This window comes from Theropithecus gelada, chromosome 14, assembly GCF_003255815.1.
Source record: "Theropithecus gelada isolate Dixy chromosome 14, Tgel_1.0, whole genome shotgun sequence".
NCBI lineage: Eukaryota > Metazoa > Chordata > Mammalia > Primates > Cercopithecidae > Theropithecus > Theropithecus gelada.
This window is the reverse complement of record NC_037682.1, coordinates 1394696-1412627: the sequence shown is the minus strand read 5'-3', so window position 1 is coordinate 1412627 and position 17932 is coordinate 1394696. Positions and strand designations below refer to the sequence as shown.

Genomic DNA, 17932 nt, shown 5'->3' with positions numbered 1-17932 from the left:
CGTAGTCTTACCTTGAACTCTGGGCTGAGGTTGATGAAGATGCTGGTCTTCTTGTCCCACAGCAGAACCAGGCCGATGTCGGTGTCCACCACCAGGTAGATGCCCATCTGCCGGATGGTGTATGGCACCTCCTGGCTCTCGTTCGTCCCAGTCACCTCCACCTTCCCGTGGCTTAGCTTCAGCTCGGAGCCCTGCACGGCAAGGGGTCGCTCAGGGCCCCCAGCGAGAACCCCAGCCCACCTGGCCAGGCGCTGCCAGGGGAGCCTCCCGGAGGGCATGCAACCGCCCGGCCTCACTCACCCCCAGGAAGATCTTGATGGCCTTGGAGCAGGTGGTCCCCGTGGTGCCGCAGGGAACGTTCTCAGTGACGACACGGAAGGAGTCCTGCGCGCTGCCTTTCCCGCCACAGTGGTTCTGGGGAAACAGAGGCCATCAAGGACGAGGCCGGCCCCGCCCTCCTTTCCACAAGGAGGATGGGGCGGGTTCAACCTGTGTGCACCCTGGGGCAACTGCAGACAGGCAGTGAGCAGCTGCGGGTCGTGGGGACCGCCGTGAAGACCCCAAACGTGCCGGCTCACCTGCACCAGCATGTACTCGCAGTCTCCATTGAAGCTGTAGCTCTGCCCATCGAAGGTGAGGTAGTGGCCATCCCCATACACAGCACAGGTGGCCAGGCAGGGGTTGTCTGTACACCGCCACATCCTGCTGTCACAAGTGCTGGGGGACATCTGGGGGTCAGGCTAGAGCACCCACAGGGTGCCTGCCTGGCTGGGTGCAGCCTTCCTACCCCCAGGGGGACCTAGCACCACAGACACGCGCCCACTGGGCCTCCCTGGCTGGGGCTGCTGGGAGCATCCAGCCCTGAGTCTGTGCCCTGTGTTTTCCCAGGACCCCTGTGCTGGGGTCTCAACTGTCTCTAAGGAGGGCCTCTGGTACCCTGAACCTGACACGCCCCAATCGCTTTGAGCCCCCCCCCCATACCAGGTATTGCAGCCAACCCGGATGGTCTGGCCGGCCCGGTAGCTGGCCTCATTGTGCACGCAGGGGCAGTCCTCCACAGTGATGCAGTTGCCCTCGCCGTCTGCCACCAGCCCATCGGGGCACACGCAGCCAGGCACACACTGGGGGCTGTACTGCAGGGCCAGCAGACACCGCTGAGTGATGGGGCAGGGCACGGGACCTGCCAGGTCCTCCCAGGGACAGCTCACCCATGCTACAGTGGAGGGGCCACAGGACCAGAGAGTCCGGGAGCCCATGGGTCAGGGTCCTCTGGGACATGGGGCAGCCCATGGCCTCATGTATCAGAGGCTCACCACTGCCCACCCTGGGGGCAGGCACCCTTAGCAGGCAGGGGTGGATGGAGGGTGTGTCATCGGGGAGTCCTCAGGGGCTTACACAGGTCATGTCCAGGGTGTGGCAGCTCTTCTGACAGCCGGCCCCCGTGTCCCCGGGCGTGGCATTGTGGCAGTCGAAGAACACCATGGGCGCAGCACACACTGGGGAGGGAAGGGCCGTCAGGGGGCCCAGCCACAGGCTGCTGCAGTGCCTCAACTATGTGTTCAGGGAGGACGTGTCTGTGCCATGTGCGTGTGCATGAGTGGGTGTGTTAGCATTGCATCAGTGGGTGTGAGTGCTTGTCCGTGAGTGGGTGCGTGTGCATGAGTGGGAGTAAGTGCATGTGCATGAGTGGGTGTGTGTATATGAGTGGATGTGAGTATGCATGAGTGGGTGAGCATGTCCATGAGTGGGTGTGTGAGCATTGCATAAGTGGGTGTGAGTGCTTGTCCATGAGTGGGTGCGTGTGCATGAGTGGGTGTGTGAGCGTGTCCATCGGTGGGTGTGAGCATTGCATAAGTGGGTGTGTGTGTGCATGAGTGGGTGCGTGTGCATCAGTGGGTATGAGTGCATGTGCATGAGTGGGTGTGAGAGCATGTGCATGAGTGTGTGTGCATAAATGGGTGTGTGCATGAGTGGGTGTGAGTGTTCATGAGTGGGGGTGACTGCATATTCATGAGTGGGTGCGTGTGCATGAGTGGGTGTGAGTGTGTGCATGAGTGAGTGCGACAGCATGTGCATGAGTGTGTGTGCGTGAATGTGTGTGCATGAGTGGGTGTGTGCATGAGTGGGTGAGTGTGTGCATGAGAGGGTGTGAGTGCATGTGCATGAGTGGGTGTGAGTGCATATTCATGAGTGGATGCGTGTGCATGAGTGGGTGCAGATGCATGAGAGGGTGTGAGTGAGTGTGCATGAGTGTGTGAGTGTGCATGAGTGGGTGTGAGTGCATATGCATGAGTGGGTAAGCGTGTCCATGAGTGGGTGTGTGGGCATTGCATAAGTGACTGTGAGTGCGTGTGCATGAGTGGCTGTGTGTGCATGAGTGGGTGTGTGAGCATGTGCATATGTGTGTGCATGAATGGGTGTGTGTGCATAAGTGGGTGTGAGTGCATGTGCATGAGTGGGTGTGTGCATGAGTGGGTGCGAGTGTGTGTGTGAGTGGGTGTGTGTGTTGCATAAGTGGGTGTGCATGTGCATGAGGGTGTGAGGGGGTGTGCATGATTGGGTGTGTGAACATGTGCATGAGTGTGTGTGTGCATGAATGGGTGTGTGTGTGCATGAGTGGGTGTGAGTGCATGCACATGAGTGGGTGTGAGTGTGTGTGCAAGAGTGGATGTGTGAGCATGTGCATGAGTGGGCGTGAGTGGGTGTGTCATGTGTGCGCCCACACCCTCCTTTCTTCCCGCTTGCTGCCCAGAGGGCACAAACCATGCCTGACACCGAGCGGCTGATCGACAACCACCAGCCCCGTTGACTTGCGGTGGGACTAACCCTGAAGCCATTTTTCAGGATTTCTTATGGAGATGATGAGGCTGGGGTCCCCAGTGCCTCCTTTCTGGCACTCACCTGGGGTGGGGGCTTGGCCTCCGATGCAGCTCAGCTTCCCATGTGTGCAGGTGCTGTGAGGAGACGGTGGTCAGAGCCTCACCCTGGGCCAGCAGGTGCCAGGGACCCCCAGTCCACAGCGGGAGCTCTTACCAGACAGCCCCACTGTCGTGCACCGACTCCCCATTGGGGATCACAGAGCCCCTGTGATAGCAGGGACAGTTGCTGGCCTGCACACACTTGCCCGTGTCGTCCAGGAAGGTGCCCTCGGGACAGATGCAGCCATCCACCGGGATAAAGCCAACACTGCAGGTGATGTCCCCCTCACTCAGAGAGCGGCAGGTGGGCTGGCAGGTGCTGACATTGTAGTGGTAGGTCATCGACTTGGGGCAAGTGGTCATGGGCTTTGCTGCAGGATGCCAGGAAGAGGGAATTCTCAGGACACAAAGCCCAGCGGTGGGCAGCCAGCAGCGAGTGACCCCAACTCTCTCAGCTACCCTCCCCTCCCTTCCTCGGCCAGGTCCAAGGCCACACTGACCTGGGGGCTCCTTGCCCTCGAGCCCAGCACAGAGGACGGGGACCCTTAGAGCACCTGTGCACACTGGGGGCACCCCAAGAACCGGGGGCACCCCAATATCCGCAGCCACCCAGTGTAGGAAAAGGGCTGGGCTTGGCGGGCACTCACTGCAGACGCCGTTCCTCCAGCCACTGAGCTGCACACCCTTGGCGGCACAGGCATGCACATAGGAGGACAGCACAGCGCACAGGCAGTCCTCGCTCCGCTCACAGTTGCAGGTGTCAAACATGCAGTTCTGTGGGGAAGGGGGGCATCAGGGCATCAGAGACCCCAGCCCACACCTGGTGGCCCCCCACACCCTGCAGGCCACACGTCCAGCAGCCAGGGTCCTCCCGTCCCAGGTCTTCCTGCCTCCAGGACCCCTCCCTGAGTCCTCACAGGCATCCCACCCCCTCAGCAGAACCACTTGGCATGTCATGCAGCAGAACCACCGTGCAAAGCAGGGGTTGTTGGGAGGACCAGGTCCTTCATCTCTGTGACCCAACAGGTCCAGCCATGCCCAATTTGCCTCAGACACAGCGCATCAGCTCAGCCTTGGCCTAATTTCCATTTGGCCCCTGGGGCCAGGGGGGCAACAAACCCCTGAAGTTTAGCCCCTGTGCCTAGTGTAGGGCTGGAGGTGCAAGAAAAACACCATAAACGTGGTTAATGAATGAGTGAAGGAATGAATGAAGGAATAAGTAAACGGTGGATGAGTGAGTGAATGAGTGAGTGAACAAGTGAGTGAGTGGATGAGTGAGTGAGTGGATGAGTGAGTGGATGAGTGAGTGGATAAGTGAGTGAATGAGTGAGTGAATGAATGAGTGGATGAGTGAGTGAGTGGATGAGTGAGTGAGTGAATGAGTGAGTGAGTGGATGAGTGAATGAGTGGATGAGTGAGTGGATGAGTGAATGAGTGGATGAGTGAGTGAGTGTATGCGTGAGTGGATGAGTGAGTGAGTGAATGAGTGAGTGGATGAGTGAGTGAGTGGATGAGTGAATGAGTGAGTGGATGAGTGACTGAGTGAGTGAATGAGTGAGTGAGTGGATGAGTGAATGAGTGTATGAGTGAGTGAGTGGATGAGTGAGTGGATGGAGTGAGTGGATGGAGTGAGTGGATGAGTTGGTGAGTGAATGAGTGAGTGGATGAGTGAATGAGTGTATGAGTGAGTGAGTAGATGAGTGAGTGAGTGGATGAGTGAGTGAGTGAATGAGTGAGTGTATGAGTGAATGAGTGTATGAGTGAGTGAGTGGATGAGTGAGTGAGTGGATGAGTGAGTGAGTGAATGAGTGAGTGGATGAGTGAGTGAGTGGATGAGTGAGTGGATGAGTGAGTGGATGAGTGAGTGGATGAGTGAGTGAGTGAATGAGTGAGTGGATGAGTGAGTGAGTGAATGAGTGAGTGGATGAGTGAATGAATGAGTGAGTGAGTGGATGAGTGAGTGAGTGGATGAGTGAGTGAGTGAATGACTGAGTGAGTGAGTGAATGAGTGAGTGAGTGGATGAGTGAGTGAGTGGATGAGTGAGTGGATGAGTGAATGAGTGAGTGAGTGGATGACTGAGTAGATGAGTGGGTGAGTGAGTGAATGAGTGAGTGAGTGGATGAGTGAGTGAATGAATGAGTAGGCGAAGGAATCAGTGAGTAAATGAGTGAATGAGTGAGTGAAGGAATGAATGAGTGAATGAGTGAGTGAAGAAATTCGTGAATGAGTGAGTAAATGAGTGAGCGGATGAGTGAATGAGCAAGTAGATGAGTAGATGAAGGAATTAGTGAGTGGGTAAATGAGTGAATGAGTCAGTGAAGAAACGAATGAATGAGTGAGTGAAAGAGCGAGTAAGTGAATGAGTGAGTGAATGGGTGAGTGAGTGAGTGAGTGGATGGGTTAGCAGGTGAGTGAGTGAATGGATGAGTGGGTGAGTGAGTGAATGGGTGAGTGGGTGAGTGAGTGAATGGGTGAGTGAGTGAGTGAGTGAATGGGTTAGCGGGTGAGTGAGTGAATGGGTGAGTGGGTAAATGGATGAATGGGTGAGTGAGTGGATGGGTGAACGGGTGAACGGGTGAGTGAGTGGGTGAATGGATGGGTGAGTGGGTGAGTGGTGAATGTGTGAATGAGTGAATGGGGGGGGCTGGGGACGTGGGGAATGGAGCTGGACAGACAGGCTGGGTCCCAGCCCCTGGTGCCCATCACAGCCTAGAAAGGTTGGTACTGACTGCCGAGCCCCCCCAGTGCCCTCCCAGCCGTCCTGGAGGCAGCCGTGAGGCTCAGTGGCCGGAGCCCCACTGGGCCAAGAGGCGGCAGATGCTACCGAGTAGTAGGTGTCTGGCTTCACGGCAGCGTGGCACCGGCTGAAGGGGCCGCTGGCATCGGTCAGCTGCGAGCACCAGTGCTGAGCATACTTCTCTGTGGACAGAGGAGGGTTAGGGTTAGGATTAGGATCAGGCAGCACACTCATCCCACCCAGCTTGGCCCCTGGTGTGGGGTTTGGGGCGCCAGCTTCTCTGGGCGGTCTGACGTTGGGCCCTTCATCCTGCTACACACTCAGCCCGGGTGGTGCGGTGCCCTCCCCGAGGGAAAGCTCCCCCAAGCGCAGGGTACAACGCCCTCTCGTTTCCTGCATGTCCCACCCAGCCCCTCACAGCCTTTCACGGTGCCGCCTTCCAGGGATGCTAGTGACCCCCGCTCTGGACAGACAAACTGAAGCCCTTCTGGCCCCTCCACTGGGCTCACTGGACCCAGGCTTCCCAGGCTGCAGGAAGCAGGCCAGAGTCAGCGAGATAGGATCCCACTTCCCCACGACTGGCGCCCGAGCTCCGAAGGCGGAGTGAATGACTGAGTGAGTGAGCGAGTAAGTGAGCGGGTGGGTGAGTGGATGAGTGAGTAGGTGAGTGGGTGAATGGGTGAGTGAGTGAATGGTTGAGTGGGTGAGTAGGTGAGTGAGTGGATGAGTGAGTGAGTGGGTGAGTGGGTGAGTGGGTGAATGAGTGAGTGGGTGAGTGAGTGGGTGAATGGGTGAGTGAGTGAATGGGTGAATGGGTGGGTGAGTGGGTGAGTGGGTGAGTGGGTGAGTGAATGGGTGAATGGGTGGGTGAGTGGGTGAATCCATTCCCCACGTCCCCACCACCCCACCCCGTGCAGGGGTAGGCAGTCAGGGCCGATATCGACCAACAGAGACTCGCACCCTTTCTTTGACCCTGAAGCAGGTGCCCCACATTCCTGAAGCTCCATATAAGCCGGGCGAGGCGCCCACCATGAGCCTGTCCTTGGGCCCCTTCGTGAGCCACCCCACCTGGCTCACAGGCACACGTAGGGCCAGCCTCCACGCTGCCTGCAGTGCCAAATGGAAGCGGGAGAACCAGCGCCAGGCGGCCAGCACAAAGGCGAGCTGAACGGACACACGTACCGTTCTCCACACTCAGGGAGCAAGGGTCTTCGAAGCTGTTCCTGATGTTGGGACAGGCGGCCTGGGTCTTGAAGGTGTTGAAGAAGGCTGCGGCCGTGGCCTCCACCACCCCACTGAGGGTCCGGAAGTCATCGGCCTGGATGCTGTTGAAGTTCCCACAGAGACCTGGGGGCGGGTTAGGCAGGTTGAGGATCATGTGTCCCGGCCAGAGTGGGTGGGCTCCAGGCCCCGAAGGCGGCCCTCTTACCGCAGGTCTGCCCTCGGAGCTTGGGTGCCAGCCGCACGAACAGCTGCATGGTGGGTACCAGCTGCAGGTCCAGCTGCAGGCCCAGGTTGGTCTGGGCGATGATGAAGAAGGTCGAAGGTCTGAAGATGGTGACGTTGGCTGGGGACACAAAGGACAAGGGTTTTGCTGGGGGTGTGGGGCGGGACCCCAGGCAGCCCGGGGGTGGGGAGGAGGCCGCCGCCCTCACCTGCAGAGATGGGCAGCTGGGTGTAGATCTGGTTCAGGAACACTTCCCCGCTGGCCTTGATCACCACCACCTGAGGGCAGCCAGACAGACGTGTGAGCGCGGGGCAGGCTCGCCGCACTCAGCCCCGCGGAGGCTGTGAAATTGCCTGCAGGTGCCTGGGAGGCCTTTACCTGTGGCTGTGGGTCCTACAAGGTGGTTTTGTGCTCGCCCTGATTTTCTGAGTTTTCTGTGAGGACCATGCTTTATATTCTTTAGTAAAAACCAAAGTTATTCACTAAACGTAAACTGACTTCAGCGGAGAAGCCAAGCTGGCTGCAGATGCACCCAGTCCCTCCTTCCCGGGGCCCCTCGGGTCGGGTATGGCGGCCCGGGCGGCCCGGCCCTGAGCTGCTCCTTTAGGGACAGTCACGTGGACCCATAAGTAATGGATGCAGCCAGTGTTGCCAGAGGATCCCCGCCTCTCGCTGTTCACGCTGAGGACGGAGGGCTTGGGCAGAGGTGACTTGTAGAAGAGACAGGCCCCTTCCCCTCTTCCCAGGGTTTGCCCTGCCAGGCTCCACTCACCGTCTGCGCCCCGTCCAGGCTCAGTGTCACGCTCTTCAGGCAGGTCTCGCTGTCCGTCAGCCCACACCTGCGCAGCTCAGCCAGTACAGTGAAGGCACTGCTGTCACAGGGCTGCAGAACCGGACACACCAGGGGTCCTCACACTCTGCCCAGCGCCCAGCCCGCCTGGCCCTGCCCCTCCACCCGGCTGTGCTCCTCTCCCTCACTAGAAACCCCCACTCCAACATCCCAGCCCCCGAGGGGGAGGTGTGCTAGGAGTCCACCAGGTGTGGACACCGAGGCACACAGAGAAATCTGCATGCACTGTGGGGAGGCCACACTCTGCGACGCCAACCACAGGACCCTCTGGGAAGGACAGCTCTCAGAAGGCACAAATGCCAGTGGATGGCAGGGGCTGGGTGAGGGAGGGGTGAGGAGGCCGAGCTCCAAGGGGTTTGAGAGCAGTGGAGCCGACTGCGTGAAACTGCCTGGCAGGAACAGGACACTGCACGTCTGTCCGAAGCTGCGGAATTTCACCACCACAAGGGACCCCGATGTCAACCGTGACCTGGGAGGTGAGGGCGCCAGTGCAGGCTCTACCCCAAGGCAGGGTCTCATCTTGGGGAGACTGTGTACTGGGTGCTGGGTATCATCTGGGGAGACTTTGTGCTGGAGCGGGAGTACTTTGGGCTCAGTTTCTTTGTAAACCTGAAACTATTCTCAACAGTAAAGTCTTAAATAAATAGCCCAAGGTGTGGAGGGCCCAGTGCTGGGTGGGACTGGAAGCTCTGGTCTGCAGCCTTCGTGCCCCTGTGGGAACCAGCGCTGGGTGGGGCTGGAGGCTCCGGTCTGCAGCCTTTGTGCCCCTGTGGGGCCCAGTGCTGGGGAGCTGGGGTGCTTCCTTGAGGTCTCACCATCAGTGACCCCCAAGGGTCACCCCGGGGCAGCAGTGACATGCAGCCAAGCTGCGGGAGCCTGTGGGAGGCTGGCCATGGGCCCCGTCTGTCCGGCGAGCACCCCAGGCAGCCAGTGCCTACCTTGGTCAACACATAACTGCAGTCCCCGTGCACCGTGTAGTGCCTCTCGTCAAACGTCGAGAAGTGGGCACCTCCAAGCACAGAGCAGGTACCCGGGCATGGAACCTCCTGGCAGCTCCACCGGCCTCCGGAGCAGGTGCTGAGAGCAAGAGACGGTGCCGTGTGGTTGCTGGCCCCAGGAGACCAGCCTCCAGCCTCCATGTCGGAGGCTGACCGGGTCTCACCCAGGCCTGCCTACATCACAGCCCGGATGAGGGACGCCTGCCAGCCTGGGTCACAGCCCCCAGCGGGTCCGTCCCATAGCACATCCTGGGGGCCTGGAGGGGGGCCAGGACCTACCAGTTGGTGCAGTCTGTGGAGTAGGTGGCCCCCGGGGCATAGGCAGTGCCGTTGTAGACGCAGGCACACTGTGACACAGGGACACAGCCGGTCTGGCCGACGTCATCGAGCACCGTCCCTGCATGGGTCAGGCAGGCCTGTGATGGGCTCCTGCTGTCTCCATGTGGTGGGTGGTGCAGGGGAACAACATGGCAGCCCTACAGCAAGCTGAGGCCTCAGCCAGCCTCAGGGGCCCGGGACATCTCGGGCTAGGGGTCTCAGCCAGCCTCAGGGGCCCGGGACAGGGGTCTCAGCCAGCCTCAGGGGCCCGGGACAGGGGCCTCAGCCAGCCTCAGGGGCCCGGGACAGGGACCTCAGCCAGCCTCAGGGGCCCAGGACACTAGGACTGGGATCCTTCTTTTGAGGCTTGGCCATGGGAGCACAGCCCCCTAGTTCCCAGGGTGCATCTGTGTTTCCCAGGGGCGGGGGAGCCTCACCCTCAGGGCAAAAGCAGCCGGCCACACAGTGGTCCTCGCAGGCCCGGGAGTGCTCCTGGTTGGAGCAGGTGTCTGTGCAGGGGGAGCGGCACTCATGGTACTGCATGTTGCTGGGGCACGTCTGGGCTGCGGGAGGCAGAGACACGGCTCACGTCCGCCCGCCCCGGCCCTCCCTGCCAGAGGGGTTGGGGGACAGGGCGCCGGGACACTCACGGCAGAGGTCAGGGCCCCGCCAGTCCTGGGGCAGCCCCCCGGCGTGGGCGCACTGCCGGGAGTACTCCGCGAGGGTGTGGCAGACGCAGCTGAGCAGGTCGGTGCCTCCGCAGAAGCAGAGGTCTTGCCTGCAGGCCTCTAGGTAGCTGCCGACATCCACCAGGGCCACACAGCTGGAGAACAGCTGACCATTCAGGAGCTCCTCGCAGATGCCCTAGAACAAAGGCCACAGCCCGACTGAGTCCTCAGTGGGGAATCTGGACCGGTTCCGGGCTCACAACCCCTCCTCGTCACCGTGCCGGGCCCCTGTTCCCTCCAGGGCTTACAGAGCCAGTGGAGCAGTTCCTCGGGGGTTCAGGGACAGGGTCCTCACACTGCTCCGTGGGGTCGTCCATCTTCTGCAGGTTCCCAAACTCCATGGGAGTCAGCTTGATGTCTGCGGGAAGCACGGAGGTGGGCTCTGCCTGCAGGTCCCGGTACCCCTCAGCCCAGCACCCAAGCAGCAGAGCCCCCACGGCTGGGTCCCTGGGGTGGGGTTAGAAGGGCCATCGGTGGCTCCTGTCCCCTCTGGATGCCTGAGTTGTCCTGGCTGCACCTGCTTGGCCACCCCATGCATGCTGCAGGACCCTCAGGGGGTCCGGAATGATGGAGAGAAACAGCCCAGGAGGTTGGTGTCCAAGTCACAGGGGACTGCCGGCTGAGTCCTCAACTGACCCAGGACCCTGGTCTCCTCCTGCCAGGCTGGCGGGAACCTGAGTACCTCCCAGTCCACAGAACCCAGCCAACCCAGCTCTAGGCCTGCCTTGCCAAGGGCTGCTGGACACCCAGGCAGACTCAGTTCCCCACAGAGGGACACCCTGTACTCGGGGCTTGTATGGGGCTTCACAGGCCTGGCAGGGGGAGGTGGGGAGTGGGGCCTTGGCTGGTGCAGGTCACATTTGCAAGGCCACAGCCTGACGGCAAAGACTCAAAGACCAAGAAGGAGGCAGGTCTGTCATTTCAGGAGAGGGCGTGCGGTCAGGGGTCGCCACCCAGAGCAGCCACACAGAGCAAGGGGCTCAACGGGCGATTTGCTCCCAGCCTGCAACCCTGAGACAGGCCAGCATTTCGGGATCGCGTGTGTACAGGTGTGTGCTGTGCTGGGAGGGAGGGCAGCTGCCTCCATGCATCTGTGCATGTGTGTGCCGGAGCGTCGGAGGGTGTGTGTGCACACAACACTGAGCCCCCAGGGGACGCTGAGGAAGGGGCTGATGGCGCCATGGGGCCTTACTGTGGGAGAGGAGCTCGCTGACCACGGGCATCCCGTTGAAGTCTCCACAGAGCCCACAGGTCTCGTTGGCATATTTGGCGTCCAACTCCAGCTGCAACGGAGGAGACATCAGACACCCGTCCCCACCAAGGGCGGATGGACAGATGAGGCTCAAGCCTGAGATTTCCGAGGAGGGGCCGAGGCCCACGGAGGAGACACCCCCAAAAGCAGTCTCCATCCTGAGGGCACAGACCCTGGGACAGCATTGGCGTCTGGGCACCTGTTCTTGCCCGCTGTGTGGGGTGGGGTCTGATCCTGACTGAGCCCAGGGAGCCTTTTACCCTCTCTGGAGAGGCTGTGGGAGCGGGCCAGCCCTCGAGGGCTGGAGGTGCACACCGGGACACCCCCACCCCCCAGCCTCACCAGCAGGCTGTCATCGTGGTTCCACATGAGGACAAGGCCCAGTCTGGCCTCCACCTTGGTGTAGCTGCTGCTCTGCTGAATGAAGACCCCAGACTGGCTGAAGGGCAGCAGGACCCTGTGGAGGGAGGCAGGGCTGAGGGGCTGGGAGCACGGTGAGGAGAGATCCCACGCAGGGCAGATGCCTGTGGTCGCAAATGGGACACGGTCATCGTGACCATGAAGTCACGTCTGGGATGGGGACAGTGACTTCTGGAGCTCTGGGGTCACAAGAAGCTAGGAAGGGGCAGAATAAGAGCCTGGGGATCCCAGGAGGGGATCCAGCTCGGTGGACCAGCTCGGGGGACCAGGGAGGACGCATGTCCAGCTCCGCTCTCAGGGGCTTGCCAAGAAGTACACATCCTCCCCAGGACTGCCATGCCCCTGTGACCCCCCAGGAATGCCGTCCCCACACACCGCGTGGCCCCCACCATCCGAGAGCCCAGACTCACGGGCGGCCGTTGACCAGGACAGAGCCGTTGGTCAGCTGGATGACCACGCCATCCACCTTCATGAGGACCCTGCTCAGCGTGGGGGCTGCTGACTCCTGGCTGCGGCGCAGCTGGACGTTGAAGTCCTCGTAGGCGGCGCCGCAGTGCTCGGAGAACACGTAGTTGCAGAGGCCGGGGAAGCGGAAGACGTCGCCGTCGAAGGTCTTGTAGTGGAAGTCGCCCCAGGTGCTGCACACCCGCCCGTTGTGTGCCGGGTTGGAGGCTACGGTGGAAGCAGCATGGCGTTTGGGAGCGTCGCCCTCACCCTCGTCCTGTACCCCTGCCCCTGCCCTGCACTTTCTGCCCCACCCCAGCGTCCTGCAGGAGGTGCTGCTGCCCTGGACGGGGCACCCAGGGGTCCTTCCTGTGTCTGAGAAGTCCCAGAAACGTGTGCAGGGAGGTGCTAGGCCCTCTGGTTCCAATACCTACCCAGTGGCTCCAATACCTACCCAGTGGCCACCTGGAAAGCTGGGGCCCCTCTCCACCAGGCACCTCCAGGCCTGAGCGGGGAGCTCAGCAAAGCTAGGCCCCTTCCCCACCCAGGCCTCGGGGCTCCACTCACCTTGTACCACGGGGATGGTCCTCAGAGGCGGGAAGAGAGTCACCCCACGGGGCGGGACCCCTGCGGAGACAGGGACTGGTAGGATGCACACACGGCCCCCAGGTAGGGTGGGGCTTCTGCAGCCAGAGATGTTCCAGCGTCCGTGGGTCCCGGCTCCTGGCTCTGAAACCAACTCTGGATTCTGCCGCATGTTGCCTCCCCCCACCACCATCTGCTCCTTGTGTGTTTGCAGCTGCACACCCTGAGTTCCATCTGCACCTTGTGTGTTTGCGGCCACGAACCCTGAGCCGCACACCCTGAGTTCAGTGTGACTTTCTGCATCCTCCCGGCTGTCACCAGGAAGAAGCCCTCAGGGGCTGCCAGCTCTCTCACACCCATGGGCCTCAGAACCTGAGTCTGCATCAGCGGCTCAAGTCAGTCTCTTGGGTGCTGAGATTAGGCACATCTGGCCCGATTTGGAGAAATGCAATCTGAGAGTTTGCCAGAAGCCCCCGACTCTGGCTGCCCTCGCCTGCCCCGCCTCTGCCAGGGCTGCTGGGCCCCCACGGGCTCCCGCTAGCACAATCCACACCGGGACGGCTGGCGCCAAGGGAGATACCTGTGTTGCTGAAGTGCCAGGAGGTGAACGGGGGGACACTGAGGCAGGACCCAGCTCCAGATCCCTGGAGGGTGGCCGGCACCCACAGGACATGGGCACAGCCAGCCTGCCCAGCCCTGCAACTCCTTCAGAGCCTGAGCGCTGCAGGGGGCTGGCCCAAGGACAAGCAGGTAGTGTGACCGACCAGGGTCATGGATGTGGGGTGTCCTCCTGTCCTCCCAGGTTTGGTCCTCAGCGGTGGCCAACTGGGGAGCCTCCCTAAAACCAGTGCCCCTGGGAGCCATGCCACTCAGTGGAGGGTGGAATCTGACAGGCTTAGGGTGGGGGCCGGACGCTCAGACTCACCACCAGGTCCCTGGGCGATGGGAGAGAGGGCAGGGTGGTGCTCGTAGCTGGATTCGGAGGAGCCGTCCTGGGCATGGCCTGCAGAAAGAGGAGGGGGGCTGAGCCCAGATGCAGGGTGGCTGAGGGGGCTCAGGCTGCGACCACAGATGCGGCGCGGACACCAGAGGATCGGGAGGCCATGGTGGGTGCAGGTGGCCTGTGGCGAGGGCTCTCTCTGTGCTGGGTTGGAGGTCCTAGGGGGCCTCTGTCCATGTGAGTCGGAAGTCTGAGCCCAGACCCTCCAGGAGCATCCCCTCAACCTGGCCCCATGGAGCAGGTGGTGTCGGGACCCTTTGCCCCAAGCTGGCATCCCCATCTATTCATTCGCACTCACTGCAGAGCATGCCAGGCCCTGGCCTCCACACTCGGGACCCCCGCCTGGTACAGTGATCCCACTGAGGGGCTGGAGCAGTCAAACGCATGGGAGGGGTCGGCCCCAAGACCGCCTGGAGGACCTTGCCTCCCTACAAGCAGCAGATCTTGCAGGAGGTTGATCTCCAGGGTCCATGGAGACTGTGCAGAATGTCACCAGATCCCAGCCCAGCCCCGCACAGCCCCACACATCCCTGCACAGAACCAGCATGGTGGGACCAGCCCCCAGCCCCGCACAGCCTCGCACAGCCCCACACAGTGCCAGCATGGTAGGACCAGCCCCCAGCCCCGCACAGCCTCACACAGCCCCACACAGTGCCAGCATGATGGGACCAGCCCCCAGCCCCGCACAGCCTCGCACAGCCCCACACAGTGCCAGCATGGTGGGAGGGGCGCCTGGCCCAGCCCAGGACCCTGCAGAGAGGGGGTCTTGGGGAAAGCTGTGATTCGCCTGCATCCCAGCCCCAGCTTCCCAGTTCCCACGCCTGACGTGGGGTCCTCAGGCCAGGCTGGGAGACCCCCCTCACCCCCATACCCTCTGCCCCCAGTGGGGCCCAGTGCATCAAATGTCAGTGGGCAGAGGGGCCCTTAGCATCTGCAAGCCCCATTGGAGAGACAGAGACAGTGGCCTGAGCCTCACTTACCCAGTCCTGGCCCAGGCCTGCCCCCATCTTCTGAGCCCCGCAGGCCCAGCCCCAGCCCTGCCCTCTCCTGGGAGCAGCCCTGGGAGAGAATTCCTGCTTCTGAGATGAGAGTGGTACAGACGAGGGATGGGGGGGGTGCAGAGTCCGGCTGGGCCACAGCCAAGGGCAGCACGGAGACACCGGGAGACAGTTCTTGCTCTGGGACTGCCTGGCAGAGGGCCAGAGGCTGGGGACAGGGCTGGGCGAGGGACCTGGGTGGGCCATGTGGCCGTCTCAGCAGTGCTGAGGTCCCTGCCCTGCTGTTCCAGGAGCCCAGGAGCACCCACTCCCCCAACCCAACCCCAGGCATTCCCCTGACAGGGGCACATGGTCACCAGCAGACCCAGGCCCAGGTGTCCCCTAGAAGCAGAGGCAGGGACTTACTGGCCCAGCGAGGGGCCGTTCAGATCACAGGGCCTGGAGCCTCCCGCATCACCCTCTTAGCCCCCAACACCCTCTTAGCCCCCATCACCCTCTTAGCCTTAGGCCGGGGGTGAAACAGTTCCCCTGTGGACCTCATCATTACATCCTCGCTCAGAGGCTGAGACCCCCCCCAGGAGACCCCCATAGAGGCCCAGACAGGGAACATGAGCTGGTAAACTGGGCACGTGTGGGGTGTGCAAGGGCAGGTGCCTGGGGCTGATGCCCTGACCAGGCCCAGCGGGGGCCGTGAGCCGCTGGAGATACTGTGGGCCAGGCACTGTCGGCTGCCGGGGATAAGTGCAGGGATCCAGGTGGGGAGGGGAAGCCGGAGACCTGAGCTCCTGCTTCCCTGCCTCAGGGAATGGCCCAGCCTCAGAGGTCCCTGAAGCCCGGAGATCCCTTAGCAACCCCACGAGGTGGAAACTGCTCGTTGGTGGCCAGGGCCACAAGCAGGGGCTCTGCTGCTGGGCGCCGTTCATGGCACATGCCCGGAACCCAGGGCAAAGACTGAGCTGCCTGAGGCCCACTCAGTACCGCGCCACCCAGGACTAGTAGAGCGGCCAGGGACCGAGCCGTACCTGTGTGCCGGGTGCAGGCCAGAGCAAGAGCCAGGGTCCAGAGTGGGGCCAGCTTCCTCTGGCCGACACCCATCGTGTGGACGGCAGGGAAGAGTGCCCTGTCCCTCGGCAGCCTCTGAGGAGGGACCCAAGGTTGCAGGAGCCTTTTGTAGCCCCAGAGCTGGCTCCGGCCCCGAGCTTCACATGGGTGGGCGGGGCAGGGCCTGTGGTTCCCCCTCACCCGAGTAAACAGTGGGTGCTCACTGCGGGCTGGCCCGCGGCCGGTGGCAGGCAGAGATGGGTGTGTCTGCCAGTTTCCGAGGGCTCCCCCAAGCCCTGGCCTGCAGGGGTTCTCCCCACATACCCCACCCTAGACTCTTCCTGGACACCGTGCCATGCCCAGCAACCTGTGAGTTCCCGGTGCCCAGAAGTGAGTGCTCAGAACAGCCTGGAGGCACCTCTTTGACACTAAACCCTCTGCAGCAGGACGGGGGGCCCAGCCCAGCCTCTCCCTTTCCTGCTATTCCTCCCATGGCAGACCTTCTGGTTGGACCCTCCATGTAGGCAGTGGAGCTGCCGACCTTGGCTGGGGAATGTGTGGCTGCCTGGGAGGGAGAGGCCAGCCCCAGCCCAGTCCCAAGCTCCTTATGGTCACCTATGTCTCCTTTTCTGTGCCTTTTCTTCCCCATGTCTGTCTTAGCCCAGGTGCCTGGAGAGAGAGCACTTCATATGCGACAGGAGTGTGGGGAAAGGGAAAATGATTGAGTGAGTGAATGAATGAGAGAATGAGTGAGTGAGTGAGCCAAGGTGTCCCTCAAGCCAGCCACATGCTGCCACTGAAGTGGTGCCAGCCAGCCTCACCCTTCCTAGAGAGAGGCTACTGGCAGCAGCCTCCAGGCAAGTGTCAGAACCCCTCCCTCACCATGCAGCCCCTCCCAGCATTGCCCAGGAGTCCACCTGTGCTTCAGTCTCCTGGTCCCAGGTGGGCAGGGCCAGTTCCATTCACATGATGGTCTCGGGCCACCCAGATCCAGAAATGCTCAGTACCCTCCGGACAGGAAGCTGTTGACTGGTCCCAGCAGTCCCAGTACAGAAAGGTCCCAGTGAGTCTTTGGCCTGAAGGGCTCTGGCTGAAAAGGTGCTGTTGTGTGATGAACACTCGCCCAGATCACGGGTGTGTGGTAGGACACTGGGGTTGGACTCTCCCTCGCAGGCAGCCACATACTCCCCAGCCAAGGTCAGCAGCTCCACTGCCCACATGGAGGGTCCAACCAGGAAGTCTCCCATGGGAGGAATGGCAGGAAAGGGAGAGGCTGGGCTGGGCGATCTGCCCTGCTGCAGAGGGATTAGGATCGAAGAGGTGCCTCCAGGCTGTTCTGAGCACTTGCTTCCAGCTCTCCAAGGACCCATCCCAAGCTCCTTATGATCACCTACGTCTCCATTTCTGTGCCTTTCCTTCCCCAGGTCCTGTCTTAGCCCAGGTTCCTGGAAAAAGAGCACTTCATATGTGGCAGGAGTGTGGGGAAAGGGAAAATGATTGAGTGAGTGAATGAATGAGTTAGTGAGTGAGTGAATGAATGAGTGAATGAGTGATTGAGTGAATGGGTGAATGAATGAGTAAATGAGTGAGTAAGTGAATGAGGGAATGAGTGAGTGAATGAGTCAATGAGTCAGTGAGTGAATGAATGGGTGAATGAATGAGTAAATGAGTGAGTGAGTGAATGAGTGAGTAAGTGAATGGATGAATGAGTGAGTGAAGGAGTCAATGAGTCAGTGAGTGAGTGAGTGAATGAGTGAGTGAATGGGTGAATGAATGAGTAAATGAGTGAGTAAGTGAATGAGGGAATGAGTGAGTGAATGAGTGAATGAGTGGATGCGTGAGTGAATGAGTGAGTGAGTGAGGCAATGAGTGAGTATATGGGTGAGTGAATGTGTGAATGAGTGAGTGAGTCAATGAGTGAGTGAGTGAATGAGTGTATGAGTCTATGAGTAAGTGAGTGAGTGAATGGGTGAATGAATGAGCGAGTGAGTGAGTGAGTAAATGAGTGAATGAGTGAGTGAGTGAATAAGTGAGTAAATGGGTGAATGAGTGAATGAATGAATGAATGAGTGAATGAGTGTATGAGTGAATAAGTGAGTGAGTGAATGACTGCGTGAATGGGTGAATTAATGAATGAGTGAGTGAGTGAGTGAATAAGTGAGTGAGTGAATGGGTGAATAAGTGAGTAAGTGAGT

At 60.6% G+C, this 17932-nt stretch overlaps 1 protein-coding gene across 1 annotated transcript in view; it reads right to left on the bottom strand.

The window, feature by feature from the left end:
- The window catches only part of MUC5AC (mucin 5AC, oligomeric mucus/gel-forming), a 33847-nt gene extending 18056 nt beyond the window's left edge, over positions 1-15791 (bottom strand). The window contains exons 1-24 of the mRNA XM_025355877.1: positions 15719-15791; positions 13624-13701; positions 12681-12740; positions 12080-12341; positions 11592-11706; positions 11190-11280; positions 10246-10355; positions 9920-10133; positions 9707-9832; positions 9231-9348; positions 8892-9030; positions 7876-7986; positions 7312-7381; positions 7086-7223; positions 6839-7003; positions 5744-5838; positions 3566-3692; positions 3034-3289; positions 2902-2954; positions 1396-1496; positions 982-1133; positions 579-717; positions 301-414; positions 12-191 (exon numbers count right to left, since the gene is read on the bottom strand). Of these exons, the coding sequence (XP_025211662.1) occupies positions 12-191; positions 301-414; positions 579-717; positions 982-1133; positions 1396-1496; positions 2902-2954; positions 3034-3289; positions 3566-3692; positions 5744-5838; positions 6839-7003; positions 7086-7223; positions 7312-7381; positions 7876-7986; positions 8892-9030; positions 9231-9348; positions 9707-9832; positions 9920-10133; positions 10246-10355; positions 11190-11280; positions 11592-11706; positions 12080-12341; positions 12681-12740; positions 13624-13701; positions 15719-15791 (3087 nt within the window). The remainder of the gene's footprint in view (positions 1-11; positions 192-300; positions 415-578; positions 718-981; positions 1134-1395; positions 1497-2901; positions 2955-3033; positions 3290-3565; positions 3693-5743; positions 5839-6838; positions 7004-7085; positions 7224-7311; positions 7382-7875; positions 7987-8891; positions 9031-9230; positions 9349-9706; positions 9833-9919; positions 10134-10245; positions 10356-11189; positions 11281-11591; positions 11707-12079; positions 12342-12680; positions 12741-13623; positions 13702-15718) is intronic.
- Between the last annotated feature and the right edge of the window lie 2141 nt (positions 15792-17932).